We start from the raw sequence: 18925 nt of genomic DNA on the forward strand, positions 1-18925 counted from the left end.
CAAGGGCTGTGCTCAATGAGCCAAGGCCTCTCTGTAGCCCAGGCTGGGTCTCTCTGTAGCCCAGGCTGGCCTCGAGTGCTGGTACTGCTGCCATGAACCCCCTTGCCCAGACTCTTGTAGCAGTTCTACTGCAGGACATCCGGGCTCCCCATTTGCTTCTGTCTGGTCTTGGGTGGTTTCTGTGCCACAAGAGTTGAGTAGCCCTCGAAATCTAGTTCGGTACAGAAAACGTTTGCTAACTTCTGGATGACAGTGACGATCACAACTTGAAGAAGGTTAAAATAAAAAATGTTGAGGGCAGTGGTGCAATCCTGTGATCCCAGCTATTCAGGACGCCAAGGGAGGAAAATCTCAAGTTCAATGCCTGCCCGGGCTATAATGAGACCCTGTCTCGAAATAAAGAATTAAAAAAAAAAAATTTGGGCGGATGTAGCTCAGTTGGTGGAATATTTGCCTACCATGCTGGGAGACCTAAATCCAAACCCCAGTACAAATAACAGACAGACAACACTGGATGGTTCTCCAGGAGACCGAGTCAGTCAAAGGCGCTAGGAGTCCATTCACTACACCTTTAAAACCTTTTCTGTCCGAGTACCACATTCAGGCCACACAAGATATAAAGGGTTACAAATATTCAGATTTTATTATAAATAAAATACTGTTTTCTTTTTAAACATAAAAAAATGCCAAGTGTTGCGCTTTGCTAACCTCCCCGGAGAGGAAGGCTCCCGGGATTAAGGCAGCTGGAGTGAAGAAGGCACATTTAAAAGGCCACAGTTGGGATCCAAAGGAAAATTCCACGGGGGTGGGGTGGAGGGGGGGGGGAATAAAACATCTATTCTGTGTGACAGCCCGCACTTTACAGCAGCCATCCCGTCCATTTTATTACATAAAATACAGATTACTGAACTATACAATAAAACAATGGCTGTGCTGCAGGACTGGGATAGGTATTATCTTGTAAATAACTTTCATTCTTAAAAATAAATTTCTGTTTAAAAATACACCACACAGATGGAGAGGACAAATAAACCCAACACAGCACCCCCCGACCAGGGCCTAAGACCTGCTGGAGCGTAGCGGACACAATGGACGATGCTGGTCTGCTCCAGGCATTTTCCTGCAACTGTGACCAAAGGCGGATGTTAAGGTGGCGAGCACAGCACCCGCGGGACTAGCCAATCAGCACTGAACGTGGGGAGGAAGCGCCATGCCTCTGCGGGAGCAGAAAAGAGCCATGCCCCCTGAGGAGCAAGAGTGGAACCTCAGTGGTGCGGGTCTCCGTTTGCCCACCAGAGATGGAGACAGACTGGACTCAGCGTCTCCTCCCGCGGTCACCAGTAGCCGAGCCTGGCACCCTCAAGGGCGCAGTCATCCCCTTACAAAACGGACCCATCCCGTTGAGGAACGGCCAGGAGACATGTTTCCACCACGGTGTGGGAGGGTCCCATCAGTGAACTGTCCTACCTACTTTACCCTGTCGGCCGGGTGACCGTCGGGGCAGGCACTGAGAACAGCATCGGGAGGGCGGCCGCTCAGATGATCAGGGCCGCGGCGGAGAGGCCCAGAGTGCCCCCTTGGGTCTGGCTGTGGAGGTGAGCAGGCTGAGATTCCGGTCAGACAACGAAGGCGTGCTGCAAACACGAGGCCGAGCAGGACGCTGGGGCAGGGGCATGACTCGGAAGATGGTGGGAAGGAAGGAAGGGGGTGCACGGGCTGCCTGTGCTAGCAAGGGCAAACGGAGCATCGACGTGAACTGACAGCGCCATGCTAGCAGGACTGGGAATATTTACATAAATTCCTTACTCTATAATCACGATACACAAAAACCATTCACACAAAAAATATAAATTTCAAATAATTAATAGCACCAGTGTGTCAGATAATAATTTCTTTTCCCCCCCGCTACGCCAAGTACAAAATTGCATAGTGTTAAAGGCTATATATGAATCTCAGAGGCAGGGAGGGAGGAGGAAGGGGGCGCGTGGCCGGGAACTGTCACGGTGTGGCCGTAAGAAAACCACAGAGCTGAGGACCAGAGGTTGAGAAGCCTACGAGGAAATGCCGCACAAGGTTCTTCCCGCTCCACACCGAGGAGAGGCGTCGAGTGGGTGGAGCCACGGAGCGCAGGAACTAGACGGTGCTGGCGGCTGTGTGAATGAAGTACTGAGCCACAGCATTTGCCATCAGGATCTGGCAAACAATGTCGTCTTTTGAAGAGTTTTAGAAAAATGGAAACATTTAGAGAATTCGCGCTAAGGGCCAAATATTACATCTCTCTCCAACTGAGAAAAAGAAATGTACATATGGAATCCAACGATACATCTCAGTTTCATCCATTTTCCAGAAAATACGGGGAAAGAGAGATTTGCTTTTCTTTCAATGGTCAAGATCTTAGAGACCAACCGTCTGACAGGTATCTTAACACTAGTTCTAAGACCAACACACTAACAAAGCTGGAAGAATTAGTTAGACTTGGAAAAAAAAAGAACAACTTTGGTGGTTATCACATCACTGTTTCTTCTGCACTAATTCTCATTTATAAAAATATCAAAAGCTATCTATGCAGTGGTGAGTGCAAGCTGCCCATCCAGACATTTTAATCAGCTGCCTAAGGATTTGAAAAAAGTGTATCTTCCTGGTCAACTAATATAGGAGAAAATCCTAAGTGTCTTTGAGCCATATTCTCTGGGAGACCCACACAGAACTGCACTCTTACCCATGATGGCTCAGTGTCCTGTACTCAAACAGCTAGCATGACTGATGGATGGCTACCAGCATTCTACATGACCAATACCTTTGGCACAGGATGTTTATTTCCTTTTGTTTAAAAGAGGAGGCTGAAGATGGAGAGGCATTTTCTTTATCCACTGATGGGACATACTGGCCATCTCAATGCTACGGTGAGGAGCCAAACATTTCCTTCATAGAAATATGAGAACTGAGATAGGTTTTGCTGGTGTTGAGAAGGGGATGGGGGACGGGGGACGGGGGTGGGGGGGATGGGTCTGCCCTGGCATAAAAAGGTTCACATGCCGTGACCTCCGGCAAACGAGGGGAAGCTTGGGTGAGGTGTTAACATGAGTGGAAGAGAGACTTTATTAGGCAAAACCCTTTGTTCCTGGTTCAGGATGTTGAACTTGCTTCTCTTTAAACTCTGACTTTTCTTAGTTTCAAAAGGACAGTGATGGAGAGCAGCAGAGAAGTGGGGGGGTCTGAAAAGTGTAATCTTTGTGTCAAGGCACTGTGGCCACACAGGGCTCCCCTCTCGGGGGGCACTGCCTGGCAGCCCTCCTGTCACTAGGGCTTCTCAATGGACGGGGTGTTGAAGCAGCCGGATGGTAGGGTCTTCTTGATGTCCTCCAGGTTGTGAATGTCCTTTATGATCTCTTCTATGTCTCGGTTATAGTCCATGATGGCTGCCTCCTGCTTCCGGGCTTCCTTCTCCAGGTCAGACACCTTCCTGTCCAGGTCGCTGACCTTCATCTCCTCTTTGGCTTTGCTCAGGGTGCCCTCGATCTCATTGAGCTTGTTGAGGTCTACTGTGTCCAGCTGTCCTGTAGTCAGGAAGGGCACAAGAGGGAACAGGCTCATTCCGGGAGAACTGGAGCACAACTTCTCAGTGCCTCCTGCTCTGTCATGCACTAAGGCCAGCAGCTGCCCTGAAGCCAGAGTGCTGCTCTGTTCAAGGGCCTGAGCAGTGCTGACCTAACCAACAAGGTGGGCAGAGTGGATCGTTAATATTAGAACAGTTTCAGCTCTGGTCTTGAGGACAACTTGCAGGAGTCAGTTCTCTCTTTCTACCATGTGGGTCGCAGGGACTGAACTCAGGTCGGCAGGCTTGGCAGCGAGTACCTTTACCCACCCCATCTCTAGAGAACCATCTCTGCAGCCCTCATACAATATTTTCTAAATGCACAGGTACCACGTCTTAGACCTCGCTTATGCTTAAGAAGGCTGGTAACAGTCCTCTTGCAGGTTCATGTGTGTAATCTGTGGGCTACTTCAGGGTCAAAGAATACCAAAGTCTAGGAGCGTAGCCCTGTGACTCCAAGGTCCCAGGGAAGATGGCTGGTTTGGGGGCCACTTCCTGCTTCTAAAAGTTAACACTACCAGGGAAATAGAAAATGGAAAACGGCCAAGGCTGAAATGCTGAGATAATGCCAGCAAAGCTTCACTCTGAATGCAGCAAGAAAGAAATAAAAGATTCTTTTGAAAGATGATGCTCCATAGCAAATAAAAACAGAGAGAGAAGTAGTCTCCCGAGACCAGTTTAGCTCACTGACTCTCAGGTGGCTAGGAATTTATTTGCTCACCTAAAACCTGGGTGATAGAGCCAGAAGTCTAGCCCCAGTCTGCCTGCTCACCTAAAACCTGGGTGATAGAGCCAGAAGTCTAGCTCCAGTCTGCCTGCTCACAAAGCCTGCCTCTTCTCCTCTAAAGCCCTCTCTTTAGCTTACTTCCATTTTGGGCTCATCTACTGGCACATAATTTATTATTATTGGTCTTTAAGACAGATAAAATATTATTCCTTCCCCACTTAAGAAAAAGATTAAAAAGACAATTAGTGGCACATGCCTTTAATCCCAGCACTCAGGAGGCAGAGGAAGGTGGATCTCTGTGAGTTCAAGGCCAGCCTGGGCTACCAAGTGAGTTTCAAGAAAGGTACAAAGCTACACAGAAAAACCCTGTCTCAAAAAACCAAACCAAACCAAACCAAAACAAAACAAAAAAACAAAACAAAACAAAAACAAACAAAAAAACAAAACAAAACAACAACAACAACAAAAAAAAAACAGTGGCATACACCTTTAATCCCAGCACTTGGGAGGTAGAGGCAGGCGGATCTGAGTTTGAGGCCAACCTGATCTACAGAGTGAGTTTCAGGATAGCCAAGGCTATACAGAGAAACCCTGTCTTGAAAATGAATAGATGAAGTCCCTGGTCTTCAAAGGCTACACCACCCCCTCACACTGGAGCCTGGTGACAAAAGGCCACGTGTCCTAAAGGAGATCTGCTCTCCACCAAACGGGATTAAAAGGAAGGGTCAGTGTGCTTATATTTCCTGGAAAACAAAATAAAGCAAACAAAGTCGTTCTGCCTTTGGTGTGAAGAGTTCACTTCATCAAACTGTTCTCTGGTTGGCAAATGGAGCCAGTTAGTTTCAAGTACTCTCTTATTCTACCCGGAGCCTTTCTTTTCAAATCCCTTAGAGGAACTCCACCGGCAGGAGGGACTGAGGGGAATGAATGACTGTTTAATTGCATGATGAACCCTGACCACCGGGGACCCCCTAGCTGGCAGCTTATCTTCACATGTCAAGACCATGGTGTCCTAGTCAGGGCAGAGTCCAGGGAAGGCACCTAAAGTCCTTGAACTTCATAAAGTCCCGACTCCTTTCCACTCTAGAGTTGAGAGCCTATCACTGCTGTGATGATGCCAGCGGCCTTGCTGTGGACAAGGCATCCTTAAACAAGCAGGAGCTAAAGAAAACATTAACATTAGTGGGTAAATGAATGCTCTTGAGAATTTCCGGTTAATCTGACTCTGGGTCAGGGGTATCCGATCCTGAGAGCAGTACAAAGCATTAGGTGCCCTGGCTGTAACAAGTCTTCTGTTACTTACCCAGCTGCTCCAAGAGGTCAGTCAGCTGGCTGAGGAGGCTGCTCACAGAGTTTTTGGCTTTTCTGGCATTGAGCTCAGCTTCCTGAGCAGCCTGTGAAGCCTGCAGGGAAAGAGGGTAAACAACATGAATACTTCTGACTCCATGTTTTCATCTTCTCTAAATATTTCCCTCCGGTGAGCCAGCAGATCTATTTTCAGATGTGCCCCCCTTTCTAAGGGATGAGTCAGTTTCTCTGCAGGTCTGGGGGTGTCTTCAGGTGGAGGATGTTATTTCTACTGCACAGAACAGTCAAAATCCCTGTTTTTGTTTGTTTGTTTATTTTGTTTTTTGACAGTCTTGCTATGTACCTCTAAGCTGGTCTCAAACTTGACAGATCCTCCTGTCTCAGCCTGAGTCCTGGGACTATAGGAATATACTACCATGCCTGGCTTCCCTTCATGACTTATGCATTCAGAGAAACAATACCATCCCATTTTCTCACTTCCTCTACTCAAGAATACCTGTGGCCGGCGGTGGTGGCACACGCCTTTAATCCCAGCACTCGGCAGGCAGAGCCAGGCGGATCTCTGTGAGTTCGAGGCCAGCCTGGGCTACCAAGTGAGTCCCAGGAAAGATGCAAAGCTACACAGAGAAACCCTGTCTCGAAAGAAAAAAAAAAGAAAGAAAAAAAAAAAAAAAACAACAAAGAATACCTGTCACAAACACACGATAAAAGGCACTGAGTAGAAATAGATTATTTTTTAAGTACAGATTGAATACAGGAACAGTGGATACTCTTGGGTACCTGATTATTAGAGATGTCCTATTCTTTTAAAGTTTTCATAAGCAAAGCAAGGCTTTTCTGAAAATTCTGTCAACTACACACACACACACACACACACACACACACACACACACACACACACACAATACAATGGCTATTTTCAGAGTCAACCAAAGGTAAATATACTTGGGAAAGTTCCATGAAACCTGACCAAACACACTGGGCATGAGTCACAGGAAGCAGCAGTGGAAAAGGAAGCATCCAGGCCTCAGAGAGCAGATGCTCTCACCAGTGAGTCCAACAAGACAGAACGAGAGCCTCTGTACTCCCCACCGGGGATTATTTTTCCTAGTTCTGGGCTCAAGACAAAGCAAACACTGAGGGATCAAAACAATGTGAAAAATTTAAAAACAGAAAAAATAAAAAATAAGAAGCTTTCACAAATAAATGATTAACTCAGTTCAAATCGCAGCCGCTCTCAGGGAGTCACACAGGCTTCTTGTGGGTGTCCTGGGACTTCGACACAGGACTCTGCTGGGTTTAACCTGTGGCCTTGGGCATTTTCCATAAAGAACCACAATCCTTCTGGTTGAAGAAAATGTTAGACCTAGGCAACACCAGCTGAATGTTGGGCTTTGAGAACTGATGTAAATACAATGGGCTGGTGTATGAGGAGATGGCTCACTGCTCCCAAGAAGTTATGGACCAAGGATGACAGAGAGAATGGATTCTCTTTCTACCTCTGAACAAAACCCACAGCCCCTTTTGGAACTCATCAATATGTACCCTTCACTTTTTTTCAACATGCTTTAAATACAATGCTTCTATCAAAACAAAATTCACAGGACTGGCAGGATGGCTCAGAGGGTAAGTTATCAAACACTAAGTTTGATAACTTGAGTTCTATCCCCAAAATCCACATAGTGTAACCCAACTCCCACAAGTTGTCTTGAGATGTCCGCATGTGTGTTATGGTGCGCGCGCGCGCACACACACACACACACACACACACACACACACACACGAAACAAATACATTTTAAAAAGTGAAGCCCAGAGACTCTCTGCACAAAAAATAAATACTGATTTCTCCTTCATGATAATTTCCATTTGATCCTCATTTTTACATTAAAAATCACAGGACAACTAGCACAAAGTTTAAAAACTCAGCAGTTTAGCCAGTCATGGTGGTGTGTACCTTTAATCCCAGCACTCGGGAGGCTGAGACAGGAAGATTTCTTTGAGTTCAAGGCCAGCCTGGTCTAGAGAGCTCCAGGTCAGCCAGGATTATACAGTGAGACCACCCTGTCTCAAAAAACAAAACAAAAAACCCAGCTGTGTGCACAGAGAGGCGTACAGAATTTAATTGGTATCACTTCACCAGACCTTGCATTTCTCCTTTCTATCCAAAGTAAAAATGACCCACAGCAAGAGGCCCTGTTTCGGGGGCCTTGAGAGAACGGGCCTCTTCCTGACACTGGAAGTGTGTGAGTGAGCAAGCCGAGGTATACAGTTCCTGTGAAGGCAACTGAAACAGGGGAGGACTATCCCCACCACTCCCACACCCCAGGGAGTTCTTTCTAATGCAAAATATAACACGGACTGAAGAAAAATGCCCCCTCACTCCCCTTGTACCACACAGTCACAGACGGCTCTGTCGTGAGCGGCACGGTGCATGCCCGTCCGCACAGAAGATGCACAGTGAGAGCAGGTACGTGGCTGGTGTGCTCCGTGTCACACACGTCTGTGTAAGAAACTGCTCTCTGCCTCTAGTGAGTGAGCAGCTGGGAGAAGTATGAAAGAAACTGGCTTTTCGCTGCATTCTCCTTTTTAAAAAAATTTCATTTTAATTTATCTCATGTATGAATTACCCATTCAGCTACAATAAACACACACACACACACACACACACACACACACACACACACACACACACAAATGTGGCTTTTTTTTTTTTAAGTGTTCTAAATCTCCAGCTGCGGGGGAAATGTTTTGCTTCTAACTGAGCAGCTTTGGGACAGGGCAATTGTGCAACATCAATACCTGGCAGAGGAACCAAATTCTCTGTCTTCTACGTAAGCTGCTGACCCAGTTTTTGACCAGAAAATGCAAGGCAAACCTGAAGTTCACTGAAAAGGGCATTGGGGGTGGGGAGTGGGCCCTTTCCCAGTGAGCACCCCTCCACGCTGGCTCTGGACCACGGCGGGGAGCCCTTACCATCCCCGCCATCATCATGTCCTGGTCGGCATCGTCTTGTTTCCTCTTCAGCTCGTTCTCTGCTTCCTCTAGCTGCCTCAACATGGTGTTCACCTCGTTATCCAGATCTGTAACTTCGGCAAAGGTTCTTTCGGCATCGGCCTTGGTGCTGGTGGCATTCTAGGCACAGAAGAAACAGCTGACCGAGGCAAACAAAGACCCCAGGGCAGCTTTCCGTTTCCAGAGCGCAACCTTACTCCCTTTTATAATCTGTGAACCGGTTAAAAACGCGCCCCCGAACGAACATCACGATGACGTGTGCTATTATGACCCATCTCTCACCATTTACTGGTTTCTCATAAAAAATAAAATAATATAAAAAAACCAATGTCAAACACAAAAGCATTTATACAGAACTTTCAATTGTGCTCGCTTCTTTAATCTTTGAGATTTCCTGTTCTAGTATAACCATTTTTAGGTCACACAGAGGACAAGTAAAAATTTAATTATGAACACTTTCCCACCACTTTGTATGGATTATACTCCTTCACTTGGATATATGTTAAATCCAAAGCTTGCCTTGTGAGTTTATTCTTATAAGTTTAGCATCATGTACAAAAGACTACATCCTGAAATATGAGCATTTTATGAAACAGAATCTATTAAAATTTTCTGCAATTCTCAGACACTTAATTTTAAAATAAGCTCGAATCTCTCCTTAACATAAGACAGGTCTTGAAATAAAAAGAAGCAGCCTAAAGAAACTCCTTTTCACAGTGAGTGGAAAGAGCCTCAGCAGTGGTGGCCGCAGCAGCTCTGTGCAGGGTCTGGATGTCACACTGATACTCGTCCTAAGACTGTGCAGGCTCAGGGAGTCCGTTTATTTGGGAAAGGCCCAAACTCTTGTGGGGAGGGGCTCTGCAGCACGCTGGGACCACTGCTGTGGATGTCTTTCTGTACGCTGTGAATATGTGCTGCTCTGACTGGTTGATAAATAAAGCTGTTTGGCCTATGGCAAGGCAGCTTAGAGGCAGGTGGAAATCCAAGCAGATAGACAGGAAGAGAAAGGAGAGGCAAGGCAGACGCCGTGAGCCGACGCCAGGAGAAGCAAGATGTAAGGTATTGGTAAGCCACAAGCCATGTGGCAAAGTACAGATTTATAGAAATGGGTTAATTTAAGATATAAGAGCTAACAAGAGGCCTGCCCCAGACCGTACAGTCTGTAAGTAATATAAGCCTCTGTGTGTTTACTTGGGTCTGAGCGGCTGCGGACCAGGCTGGTCACAGGAAAAACTTTCAGTTACAGACCACCCTCTTCACAACTCAGATCCGAGGCTGAGACAGTAGCAGGTCCTCTTACTGATTCTCCTTCCTCAGTCACGTACACCTTCTTATGTGTGTTGGAAAGAAGATAAACAAGGATGGTCCGAGACAGTTTTGCTACAGCAGAGAAAGAACTCTGCAAGGACGCGGGTTTGGAAAGTGTGAGGTGCGTGTGAGCAGGGGCTGGAGAAGAGGGAGGCGCTCACCTTCTGCACGGCGCTGGCGATCCTCTCCGCCTCGTGGGCTTTGTCCTTGGCCTCGGTGGCGTCAGCTGCAGCATTGCCCAGAGCCAGCTGTGCCTCCCTGGTCTTCTCATTGGCCTCCGCTATGGTCCGGTTGATGGCGGGAATCCTCCGCAGGGCCTCCTCTGCGGCTGTCTTGTTGTCATTCACGCGTCTATCAAAATCTAAAAGGAGTTCAGGGCACGCATTTGAATTAAACTGCCAAAAAGAAACACCAGACCGCAACTGGACTTTGTTTCAGATGCAGCACAAATCTGCTGAAAACAAACGAATGAGAATTGGGGCTGGGCTCTGGGAGAGGAGGAACACGCAGATCCCTGTGCAGGTTTCCAGGCCCAGTCACACAAATGCACCTCTGTTTCTGAGCAGAGTTCCTGCTCGGAAAGCCATGTGGAGCCCGGAGCACATCGCCACATTAGCCGGTGTCTTTAGTGTCGGCTGTGAGTCAGGTGCGGCATGGCAGGCTTGTGACAAATGGAAAGCCAGCGACGGAAGAGGCTGATCTGTGGAGCAAGGACTCGGGCAGACCTGCTGACACCAATGCTACACTTGCAACTACCACGCTTGCAAATCCTCCTCCTTTATAGAACCTCTCACTATTTCACAGACATGGGCCGGCCCCTCAGTGAACCGGGCATCTTTCTCTAAAACGAAGAATTAGATGTCAGTGGTAGAAAAAAGGGAAAGAAAATCTCCATTTATCATCGAAAGTCAGCTAAGCAGGCAGACTGCGGTGACGGGAGGTAGTCTAATACAGACCAACCCTCCTATGCATGGTTTTATGTTTTATGTTTGATAGAAGCATGACTTAAGAATACAGGGGTGAAATGAGAGTGCTGTGGGACGGTCTGTATGTCAAATCTGTTGCTCTGATTGGTCAATAAATAAAACACTGGTTGGCCAGTGGCCAGGCAGGAAGTAGGTGGGACAAGGAGAGAGGAGAATTCTGGGAAGCAGAAGGCTGAGGCGGAGAGACACTGCAGCCGCCGCCATGACCAGCAGCATGTGAAGACGCCGGTAAGCCACCAGCCACGTGGCAAGGTATAGATTTGTGGAAATGGATTAATTTAAGCTATAAGAATAGTTAGCAAGAAGCCTGCCACGGCCATACAGTTTGTAAGCAATATAAGTCTCTGTGTTTACTTGGTTGGGTCTGAGCGGCTGTGGGACTGGCGGGTGACAAAGATTTGTCCTGACTGTGGGCAAGGCAGGAAAACTCAAGCTACATGAGAGAGGCACTCTGATTTTTCTTTCAAATACATGAGCTCCAGATTCAGCGAGAGATCCTACCTCAATAAATAAAAGTGAAGAGCCATTAAGAGATACCTGGAGTCAATTTCAGGTCCATACACATACCCACACATCCAGATACCCCCCCCACACACACACACACACATAGAGTGTGGAGGTTAAACTAAGTATGGTAAAAGATCATGGTTAACTATTGAATCTAAGTAGGCAGTCTATGGGATTCACCACACTATCCTGTTCAGAGAGAATCACACTAAAAAGGAAATGGAAACTGACTCGGCGACCACCTCCAGAGGCCAGGCAGAGACGCGGCTGCTGCCTGACCTGCTCGTACCTTTGAGGTTGTTGAGAATGTCGTTGGCCTCTTGTAAGGTATTGCGTCCCTTTTTAGCAGCTTCTTCAGCAAGAGCCTTGGCAGCGTCAGCTCGAGCTAGGAGTTGGTCAGCTGTCTGCAAATGCATGGCAGGTCAGAGGACAAACCTTTCGGGGTCAGCTTTTCCCTCTAACAGACAAGTCCCTCACGGCCACAGCCTGCAGACAGACAAGCCCCCCACGGCCACAGCCTGCAGACAGACAAGCCCCCCACGGCCACAGCCTGCAGACAAGCTCCTCACAGCCACAGCTCACACCTGAGCTGTTGAAACTGTTGCCCCCAGAAATGCAGCCAGCAACAAATCACACTGACCTGCTGTTCAGCTTTTCCTTTCTCTAGAAGGTTCTTTACTTCCTGTTCCTTCCCCCTCATATCTTCCCTAAGGTCTTCATAATCCTTTAGCTTCTGGTCAATTAGACGGTCCAGATCCGCAGCTTCTTTCTTGATTTTATTTGCTTCGTTCTGTGACAGACACGTAGGATCACAACGTTTACATGAAAGGAGGCACTGAATGACAGGGAGCTCAGGGACACTGTAAGGTTTAAGGCTCAACTGACAGTTTTCAAAGACAGCCGAGGTCAAGATTTGTGGATTTTTTTTTTAACCAAGTGTACGTTAGCGATTTCCCAGTGTTCCCTGCACTTTGATTAGTTTTTCACAGCTTTTGCCAGCCCACAACGCAATCAAGACGCAGAACGCATCTTCCTACATGAAGCTCCCTGGGGTCCCTTTCAAGAACTCTCCCCAGCTCCCCTCCCTCAGCTGCGGCCCTTCTGACTGCCATCACATCAGTCCTGTCTATTTTCACACTGCATACACATGGACTCAGTGAGCATTGGGTGTCTGAAGAGAACTAAACCTTGGGTACCAGTCAACATCTCAGATACAGGAAATAAGATGGCAAATTTCAGTTTAGTATTAAAGATATTTAGATGGGAGCTCCGTATGAGGAGCCACGTTTAGAATGAAACACAACACTACCGACTCAAGAGTTTCTACCTGCTCCTGAGCATGCTGGCACAGTTCTTGCAGGCTCTTCCCTCTTAGTGCTCTCTAGATCTCTGTTCAACAGTGCTTAGGAGGAAGGCTCCAGCCACACTCTGCTTCAGGTAACTCAAATGCATCACAGTTTGGATTTATATGAAACATCCAGAGGAAGTATTCATATTACCAAAGTAATCCTTGCTCCTTCAGGTCTATAGTTCTTTATCTCACTCGGTTCTATCTGCATAATTCAAATTAAAAAACTCACCTCTACCAGTGAGTCAGCTGGAGGTCTGGAAGGGAGAATCAGGGCAGACTAGAGGGACAGGGACCTAAGTGACCTCAGGGACCAGAGTCTCTGCACGCATACCTCCAGCGCCTCGGAGTCCACAGGGGTCAGCTGGGCCACGCTGGCGTAGATCTCCACAGCTCTGTCACCTGCCCGCTTGGCTTCCTCATGGACTCGGGCAGCCTGCTTCTCCAGGTCCTCAGAGATGTTCTTTGCTTGTTCATACCTAAGGAACGAATCATGTAATTCGATTAAAAAATAAACATCTTAATATTAATCAGATACAATCTAGTTAATATCCCTGGGACCACAGCTCCAAAAACCTAAAAGGAACTGCTGTACCAAATGCTCTCAATTTGATACCAACACTTAGCTAAACGTTACATTTCATTTTCTCAATTCTATTTAGCTTACCATATGTAAACAGGCATCCCTAACCCCAAATTCCAACTCTGGGACAGTTTTAGCACTCTTACAATACCACAGGAGGAGAATTTCACACCGGATTCCATGATTTCATGACTACTATCAAACTGCAGACACACTACAAATACTATATAACATTTTAGGCTACGTGTACACAGACATAAATGAACTTTGTATTTAGACTTGGGTCTCACTCACAATCTCATTATATATGCAAATACACACACACACACACACACACACACACACACACACACACACATACACACACACACACACACACACACACACCCCTAAGTCCCAAACACTTCTAGTCCCTAACCTTTCAGAGTAGAGATATTACATGTATACATTTTATACATTCTTCCTTTAGACCTGTTTAAAGGTTGGCAGCTCGCACATTTTCCCACTCTCTCTAGCCTTTCCTCTCTTCAGTGTCCATCCATGAAGACTCGGAAGTCCACGGCTACTCTAGCTCCATCCTCTGCAGTCTGAGCTGGAGTGCCTGCCTGCACACCCCCCGTCCTAGCCGCTCCAGCATCCTCAAGTGTGATGATCCTCGCAGCACAAGAGCTCACAGCCCAGACTACAGCGCGAGACCGGGAGTCACTTCCCAGACACTCACTTCCTATTGAGCTCTTCGATCTCCAATGCGGTTTGATTCTCTCCTTCCAGGGTCCTCAGGAGCAGGTTATAGGCCTCGGTCGACGTCTCATTGGCTGTCTTTGCCACCCGGACAATGTCATCAGCTTCCTGCTTATGGCTGTACATGTAGGGGGGAAAATTAATAATAAACCATGAGCGAGATCGTTCAATAGGGAAAGAAATAAAATTTAGGTAACATTTACTTTGTTATATTTCCATATACTAATATGGGCAGAGACCTAGGAATACTGGAAAGTCCCATTTGGAATTTCACAATCATTTCAGGCAGCTAAATTTACAAAAAGCATTCTGTAACCCGGGAAAAAGGGTATTTTCTAAGAAAATCAGTGGCACAAAACTACTGGAGCCAATGTGTGTTTTCTTAGAAAACCTGCTTTTTGGTTGGGTGTGCCCATAACCCCAGCACTGAGGCAGAGGGTCAGGAGGTTCCAGGCCAGACGAGTCACACAGTGAAAATGTCTCAGAACAGGTAGGGGGAGATGGAGGCAGGCAACTAACTTTAGGATGTGAGTAATTTATATATAGCACCATGTATCCAGAAACTATCTAGTCAGCAACACAAACCCCAGGCCTGATCTTTATCATACAGTCTGCTGGCCTACACGGTCACTGCATGGTCTCTACACAGTCACTCCACGGTCTCTACACGGTTACTCCACGGTCTCTACACGGTTACTCCACGGTCTCTACACGGTCACTCCACGGTCTCTACACGGTCACTCCACGGTCTCTACACGGTCACTCCACGGTCTCTACACGGTTACTCCACAGTCTCTACATGGTCACTCCACGGTCTCTACATGGTCACTGCACGGTCTCTACAGGGTTACTCCACGGTCTCTACACGGTCACTCCACGGTCTCTACACGGTTACTCCACAGTCTCTACATGGTCACTCCACGGTCTCTACATGGTCACTGCACGGTCTCTACAGGGTTACTCCACGGTCTCTACACGGTCACTGCACGGTCTCTACACGGTCACTGCACGGTCTCTACACGGTCACTCCACGGTCTCTACACGGTCACTCCACGGTCTCTACACGGTCACTCCACGGTCTCTACACGGTCACTCCACGGTCTCTACACGGTCACTCCACGGTCTCTACACGGTCACTCCACGGTCTCTACACGGTCACTCCACGGTCTCTACACGGTCACTCCACGGTCTCTACACGGTCACTCCACGGTATCTACACGGTCACTCTACGGTATCTACACGGTCACTCCACGGTCTCTACACGGTCACTCCACGGTCTCTACACGGTCACTCCACGGTCTCTACACGGTCACTCCACGGTCTCTACATGGTCTCTACACGGTCACTCCACGGTCTCTACACGGTCACTCCATGGTCTCTACATGGTCACTCCACAGTCTCTACATGGTCTCTACACGGTCTCTACACGGTCACTCCACGGTCACTCCACGGTCTCTACACAGTCACTCCACAGTCTCTACACGGTCACTCCACGGTCTCTACACGGTTATTCCACAGTCTCTACACGGCCTGTCTGGACTTTCTTATGACCTAATAACTGGAAGGAAAAACACCACCAAAAGCAATGAACGTGTCGCCTGGGACTCCAGTCAAGCAACACATCTCAGCTGGGTAACTAACAATGCTGATGCATTTTCCACTTCCAACATTTCATATTGAACCGTGACACCCAGATGTGGCCATTCTCCTTGGCACAAGAAACTTTCCTTCTACGTTCTCGCACAAAACCCACCCGATCAGTAAATCTCCAAGACCTAGGTTCTGGGGAGCTTCCCTGTTTCCAGCTCTCTTCCTTTAGTGAGAAAATCCAGCTCTAAAACCATGAAGGTTCTGCAAAGCTGATCACATGGCCCACCAAGTCACACTTACTCAGAACAGAAAGAAGCCTGCCAAGGTCAACGTAACCTAGAACCTGTGAGACGCCCACGCCACTGCTCTGGATGGCGTCCAGGGGACGTCTGCACAGACTTCCTCCTGTACTCCATCCTGCTGAAGCCACTGAGTGCTCTGTACCGGGGCTTCACACACAGGGGCCTGCTCTCAATGAGGCCCGCATTTTAGCCATTTGTAAAAAACTGATTCCTTCTGCAATGTAAAGCCTTCTGAAGAAGTTATCATTAATTCAAAGGTGTCTAAAAGAAAAACCAACCGGGAATGAAATAAATGGTCAGTGTTCCTTGGCTTACTTTCAAATGTAAAATGAGTTAGTAAGTGTTTTCTACTGAGAACTGAAAATTAAATATTTGTTGATAAACTAATGTAAAAATTTTAAATTAATAACTTTTATTGCGTTTCTTAGAAATCTATAAATTTGAAGGCTTTACAGTTAAAAAAAATCTAAAAAAGTGACAATCTGTGAAATACGTAAATATAATTTTGTTCTAAACTATTATATTCTAATACTTAAGGTAAACACTCCCCAGTGAAAGAAAAGGAGTGTGCGTAGCCGGTAACATTTCAGCGAGGGTAAACCTTCCAAGGGAAAGTACCCCGGGAGGGGACAGGGCGACACCCATGTACCAGCGGGGGCAGCATGCCCGAACCACGGAGCACGCTGCAGCTTACCGCTCTGCCAGCCTTCGGGCCTCTTCGGCCAAGAGGGTCATGTTGTTCGGTGCCCCTGCAGACTCGGGCTGAGTGATCGACTGAGGAGGAAATAGAACACTTCTCAAAAGACTGAATTGTTTCAATTCCATAAAGCAAGTAGTAGCACTCATTTTTTGTTAATTCTTATGCAAAATACTGATGTTTCTTATTTTCAGAGATCTTCTGAGCCGCACCTTTGATTGGAAATGATTTCTATTCTGAGTGCTGCAGAACAGACAAGTCAGAGAAAGAACCTAGACATCCCTCGGTTTCTATCCAGCTCCTTCTGTTCTGTGACAATTGCTGAAACCGAACCTGAGGCGACTCTCTCCGGCCCCCGGGTTTGAACCCCTGGGCCTCAGCTGGCCTTTAGGGAGGCTCTGAACCTCAGGAGGCGGGTCACTGGGACAGGCCTTCACGGGTGCAGCCTGCTCCACTTCTGCCCCATTCTTGGCTTCTAGATCTGGCTGCTGTATGAGCAGCCACCACAGACTTCTGCCACCACCAACAGCTGCCCCGGTGCTTTGCCCACACTGAGGAACTGAGCCAGAGAGTCCTCTCCGACTTAAGCTGTTTCTGTTCGCTTTGCCACGGCAAGCAGTCAAGCAGCTGCTTCCACGACTATGACCTCACCCTCTCCTGCTCCAGAAAGCCAGGTAGGGGGGTGAAGACACACATTTGTAGCAGATCTGTCGGTGGAGCAGAATGATCGGCTACAAGTTACCCAACACCCCCGCCCCGGCCACCAGAGTCACTTCAGAGTCGCTCACCACATTGGCAGCAGCCATTTTTGCTTTCTCAAGCTCCCTGGAGGCAATCTCAATCAGCTGCTCCGTACTCTCCACTCGAGTCCGTGCCTGCTCAGCCAAGATCCCGGTCTCCTCTATAGTATTCCGGATATTCTGCAGTCGGCTGATTTGGCTATGCAGACTGCTATTCACTCTCTGAAGGCGATCCATCAAATTCTGATCTACATCTGAAAGAGCGTTGCAGACAGTCTGAGTGAGCGGAAGGGACGACATACCATCTTCTGTGAAGCTGGGGTCCCTTTATTATCCCCGGTAGCATCTCTTCGACACATTTCCCCTCACCCCGGCAGAGGTGCGGTCTGCAGTCTACCCCATGATGCTCCCGCTGCACTGTCTGTCCCAGGTGCCCAGTCCCTTTCCATTCATCACTGGAGCCACCATCTTATATGACAGTCAGCGAAGCACAATCATCAAGCTTGCAGACAGTTGATGAAGGAAAATAAACCTGATCCTTATATATGACACGCGCCGGATTTAACCACAACTGGGTAAGATTAAAACACTGCCAGCCCTAAAAACCTGACATAGAACTATTAAAAAGTACACTGGAAGCAGACACCAGGTGTGATCATGGCAGCTATTAATCCCAGCACTCAGGAGGCTGAGGCAGGTGGCTCTCTGTGTGTCCCAGGCCAGTCTGGTCTACATGGAGTTCCAGGACAGCCAGGGATACAAAGTAAAACCCTGACTCAAAGCAAACAAAATGGACACCCTGCCAGCCAGCTGCTGGAGCATGGCAAATTCAATTCCTTGTGTTTTAAACTAGGTATACTTCCCCCTCCCCCATACCTCTGTCCTAGCACATGTATGTAATTTTCAGTTGGATCTCTCCTTCTACATTTCCCCAAATTGTACTTTACTATTCCATTCAACTTAAACACCATGCTGGGGTCCTAATAAATCAAACGATAAATACAAACCTGTGCAAATATAAAGCCTGCCAGTATCAAATTCTCCCATGGCATGAGGTTTTATGAACATACAAAAATTCAAGTTCTATTTAAAACTGACCAGTTCTTGGAACAGAGAACAACCTAGAATACACCCACACATCTGCAGCCAGCCAGCCTTCAAGGAAAGTTGTTGAGAACACACACCAGGAAAAGGGTGGTCAGTTCAGCCGACAGGCCGGGAAAGCAGACCACCACACAAAGAATGGACCGTTAACTCTACCAGGGACCAACACCAACTCGAACGAACTAAACGCTTCAATAGAAGGCCTGAAATAATGAAATTACTGAAAGAAAACAAAAATGCTTCAAGGACTCTGGAAGGATTTCTTGGACATGACCCCAAAAACACAGGAAGTAAAAGGAAAACTAGGCACATGCACTGACATCAAACTGAAAGGCTGCAGAGCAAAGGAGACCGTCACGAGTGTGCAGAGACAAC

The 18925-nt window shown here is 47.5% G+C and overlaps 1 protein-coding gene across 1 annotated transcript in view; it reads right to left on the reverse strand.

The window, feature by feature from the left end:
- Positions 1–617: 617 nt before the first annotated feature.
- Lamc1 (laminin subunit gamma 1) overlaps positions 618–18925 on the reverse strand; it is a 123017-nt gene continuing 104709 nt past the window's right edge. Inside the window, exons 19-28 of the mRNA XM_006979923.4 lie at positions 17495–17700; positions 16704–16783; positions 14098–14235; positions 13128–13272; positions 12086–12235; positions 11735–11849; positions 10114–10313; positions 8606–8764; positions 5626–5725; positions 618–3557 (exon numbers count right to left, since the gene is read on the reverse strand). Coding sequence (XP_006979985.1) covers positions 3301–3557; positions 5626–5725; positions 8606–8764; positions 10114–10313; positions 11735–11849; positions 12086–12235; positions 13128–13272; positions 14098–14235; positions 16704–16783; positions 17495–17700 — 1550 coding nt within the window. The 3' untranslated portion in view covers positions 618–3300. The remainder of the gene's footprint in view (positions 3558–5625; positions 5726–8605; positions 8765–10113; positions 10314–11734; positions 11850–12085; positions 12236–13127; positions 13273–14097; positions 14236–16703; positions 16784–17494; positions 17701–18925) is intronic.

The sequence above is a fragment of the Peromyscus maniculatus genome, chromosome 11, assembly GCF_049852395.1.
Source record: "Peromyscus maniculatus bairdii isolate BWxNUB_F1_BW_parent chromosome 11, HU_Pman_BW_mat_3.1, whole genome shotgun sequence".
Taxonomy (NCBI): Eukaryota; Metazoa; Chordata; class Mammalia; order Rodentia; family Cricetidae; genus Peromyscus; species Peromyscus maniculatus.